General features: G+C 36.0%; 1 protein-coding gene across 1 annotated transcript; it reads right to left on the minus strand.

The window, feature by feature from the left end:
• Positions 1–1,137: 1,137 nt before the first annotated feature.
• Positions 1,138–3,250, minus strand: LOC125502916. Its single transcript, XM_048662395.1, has 6 exons — positions 3,219–3,250; positions 2,951–3,141; positions 2,692–2,889; positions 2,547–2,621; positions 2,417–2,488; positions 1,138–2,287 (listed from the first exon to the last, which is right to left on the minus strand). Exons 1-6 carry the CDS (start codon positions 3,248–3,250, stop codon positions 1,776–1,778), a joined length of 1,080 nt encoding a protein of 359 aa, XP_048518352.1. The 3' UTR covers positions 1,138–1,775.
• Positions 3,251–3,785: the final 535 nt, after the last annotated feature.

A 3,785-nucleotide genomic window follows, 5' to 3' on the forward strand; every position in this document is an offset into this window, starting at 1 on the left:
AGACAACTGAAGTCACAAAATAAAGTATCTAGACTCGATTATTTTCTACAAAAAGAGGTAATTAACAAAAACATGTAAGCCCATTTTACACTAAAAAAGGATAGTTACAGTTTATACGATCTAACTTGGGCCAGCACAAAACATTCCCCATCCCCCAGTGAGATGTTCTGTGGTCTTGACTAGAACTAGATACGTCATTAACATTATATAAACTGTGATTATAACCAGTGATTTGTTGTTGCGTTTTTCGTATTTAACTATATTGAACGTCATTAGGTAATGGGCAAGCGTGCGCCACTTGCAGAAACAGTTTAAATTAAAATCTTAATATTTTTAATGTGGTATAAATCTCAGATTAAACAGACGGATTAGTTTACCTTTATGTATCTTAATAGAAAAATATGATTTTGGTAATAAAATCTTTTCATTTCTTAAAGATCAAATTCAAACTGAAAGATCGTTAATTATAAAGCTGTTATTTCACGTAGGTTTATTGAAACAATTAGTTTTCCAGTAATAAACGGGCATGTTTCTTAAGAGAACATAATAACATTTTAACAAAATATCATCATATAATGTGTAAAGTTTTTGAGTTAATAACCATTATTGATCAAATATTGGCCACTTAGCCTAGGTTAGGGCCTAGGTCCACTAATAACCTCTTTTCGTAGAAAACTTGCGAAACGCTAATCGAGTTAGTTGGTCGTCGTCTTTATGATGAAAGTCTCGTCCACTTAAAATTCTATTAACCTTAGACATATAGCCAAATAGAATGACATGTGTGCACACTTTGTACATTAGGTATGTATTCGCTTGATGTTCAGCACAGAATACATACCCAATATCCTCTTCTGTGCACAAATGATCAATAATTTTCTTCCTGATTCCATAAGATGTTATGAATTTAGGAAGCAGGAAGAAAATAACATTAGCTATATGTATACAGGCTGTAAAAAATTTAGTGGACAGATAGATCAGATGTCTTTCCCTCATAATATATTCGCGATGTTTTATGAGTATATTATGAGGCTCATCTCAACGACTCTATTATTTTGCGACAGTTGTTGCATTCCACTTGGGATAAAATTTTTCTTGCAACAACCCCAGCAACATACGGARTGGCRAAATCGAGGGGRTTKTTGCAAACGAGGCCTTYCGGTGTTGAGTAAGTTGCCACCGGAACTCGCAAATGTTCAGCAGAAAGTGGCGCGTTGCGGGTCTCAATAAAAGATTTCAAATTCGCTAGAACTCCTGTTGATTCGTCCGGCTCACAATTTGTCCCAAGACAATGTGATGACACAAAACCATTTATAAGGAGGGATTTGGCGGAAGACATAAATGCGGAACAATTAGGACGGGCGCTTCTCGCACCATGGCTTCTTATACAAGTGAAAAAATTTTCCACAAGATCTTGGTTGAATGGTCTAGGGGCAATATACTTAAAGTTTTTGCCTCTTAGATCATTCCAGATGTATAAGAAGCCACGCAACGTAAAAACAAGTGGAGTTGGAAAATGACATTGAGTTTAACAAGCAACCTAATTGCAGCTGCATTAGTCGCTCCTTGGTCGGAAACAGTTGCCACTATTGACAAACCTGTTTCACGAACCTTGCGAACTACAGATTTAATTAAATTCAATAAATCTGCAAAAAGTGAAACCAATTGGTTGCTTCCACTTTTTGCAAATGCCCTTTAAAAGAAAAACTAATGCATGATCTGCAAATTTCGGTCTTCCATCCGCTCCACCTAGATCTACAAATCCATCTACACAGTTTTTAATTATATTGAAGACCAAGTTGCAACGCGATTTCGTCAAACATGAGCACACAATGCCTGTCTAACAATGGTAGTTTACTCACTCGTACCTTTAAATGCTGGAATACATGGTTATTAATTCCAGTATGAAAAGGTATATGTTGTAGAACCTTTACAAGCGTTTTACGAGAAGGTAAACTAAAAATTTTAGACAAGAATCGGTAACCCTTTCCGCTTTGCTTGTATATTGACAAAGCAAAAATTTTATCGTCAAGTGAAAACCTTCTACCGCGGGGTTTCAACTTTTGATTTCTATTTTGAGACAAAATAAAATTTCTTGTAAATTCATTGACATTCGTCAAATTGCGTAGAAGGGCGGATCTAGATTTATTTAATTTCAGTACCTCATTATTCCTCATCTGGCGATGTAAGGCCTTCTTTAATTTTTTTACGCCCTCATACAAAATTTGACTCTGTTTCGACAATGTCTTCTGCTGTGTAACACCTAAAGATTTTAAATTCAGCCTTCTACCTAGAAAGAAAAAACAAACGTTAGTACACCTAATAATTGTAGATTATTAATGTTAGCTTTTTACACCATCCTAAGGGTTTTTCCTTATTATTGGTATATAAAGCTAGCATATGTATAATATGTACTTACACTGAACTGTAGCACTTCGTGCAACTTTCGAGGTCCTACAGGTTGACACGCCGTCACGAACCCCTTTGCTCTCTATGTACATATAATATAAATTATTAATTAAATTAACTTCATATCAATACAAACGCACCTTTCAATTTATTTTCAATAAAAAAATCCTTAACTTCCAGTGAGCTGCTCTCCCTGGGAAAAGCGTATTCGGAGCCTAAAAATTTGTTGTTCAATTTACATCTCACGACCTTATTTATCGTATTTTATTAAGTATATTTACTTACATATGTTTTCAGTTGGTTGAACCAAACGTCTTTTCCCAGGATATACCTTTGTAGGCTTAATAACCGACTCAATCGGACTCGTTTTGGTGAAGGTCGTGTCTGATTGAGCYGGAATATTTTTTTCTGGGGTCGCCACGTTCGCCAATCTGTAGCTTCCTCGGAAGAAATTTTCTTCCAGAGAACCTTCATCTTTAAAACCTTCGAAATATATGTGGTATGTAGGGTGAACAATTTATACGGTAGTAATTTTTAAACATACSTGGTAGGCCCTYTGTTGGAAGACAATTCCGCAGTAAAATACCGTTGCCATTGAAGCACACAYCAGCMAAATGGCTAGTACAAATAAATATTGCATTTGGACTATAAACTGCCGATTTTGCCAATACGTRCTCACAACCAATKSGCCTGACCCAAAGATTTCGAAGGTTCTCATTTCGAGGAAGCCCACACCTGAAAATAGTCGTAGTTTTTAKTTCGTTATAACTAACTAAATATATGAATGAAAAAAATGTACRAAACACCACCACCATCTCTTCCATTCCACCACCCAATYAACCATTTCAATCAATTCTTTGGTTGAACCCTTCCACCTTTATCCACCACTCTGYCGTACCTTTAAGGACCCAGGGGTCTAGAGAGCTTGTTACCTGTCTGTTACTTAGCCTCATAGATGAAGACAACTAGCTTAGCCTTAAGTCAGGTTTGGCAGTTCGCGGTAAATCGTCAAATCGATGGGTGTTTGCGTAGTGTGCAGTCTTCCGCAGATTTTTTCACAAATTATTCATTTTATTTCACTTTACGGAAATAAAATGGGGGTTACGTGTTTTGTTTGAATCAGTATTTTTCAAGCAATCTAATTTAAACCGGCACTGCCGAGTAGTTCATGGTTCAGATGGAAGTACAGTTTCATATGACAAGTCAGTTTGGAACTATAAATGTTTAGAATCAAACTGCAATAACTCGTACCAGAAAAATGAACATTTGGTGCAGCATCTTCAGCAAGAGCATCATTTATTATTTGATGAGCCAGAGGAAATAGTATTTACCAATAATAGTAGTGAGTTTTCTTTTTATCCCAGAGTACAGTTTTTATC

Source organism: Dendroctonus ponderosae, unplaced genomic scaffold (assembly GCF_020466585.1).
Source record: "Dendroctonus ponderosae isolate FM_Combo_2020 unplaced genomic scaffold, Dpon_F_20191213v2 Dpon_F_20191213_1076, whole genome shotgun sequence".
Classification (NCBI taxonomy): domain Eukaryota; kingdom Metazoa; phylum Arthropoda; class Insecta; order Coleoptera; family Curculionidae; genus Dendroctonus; species Dendroctonus ponderosae.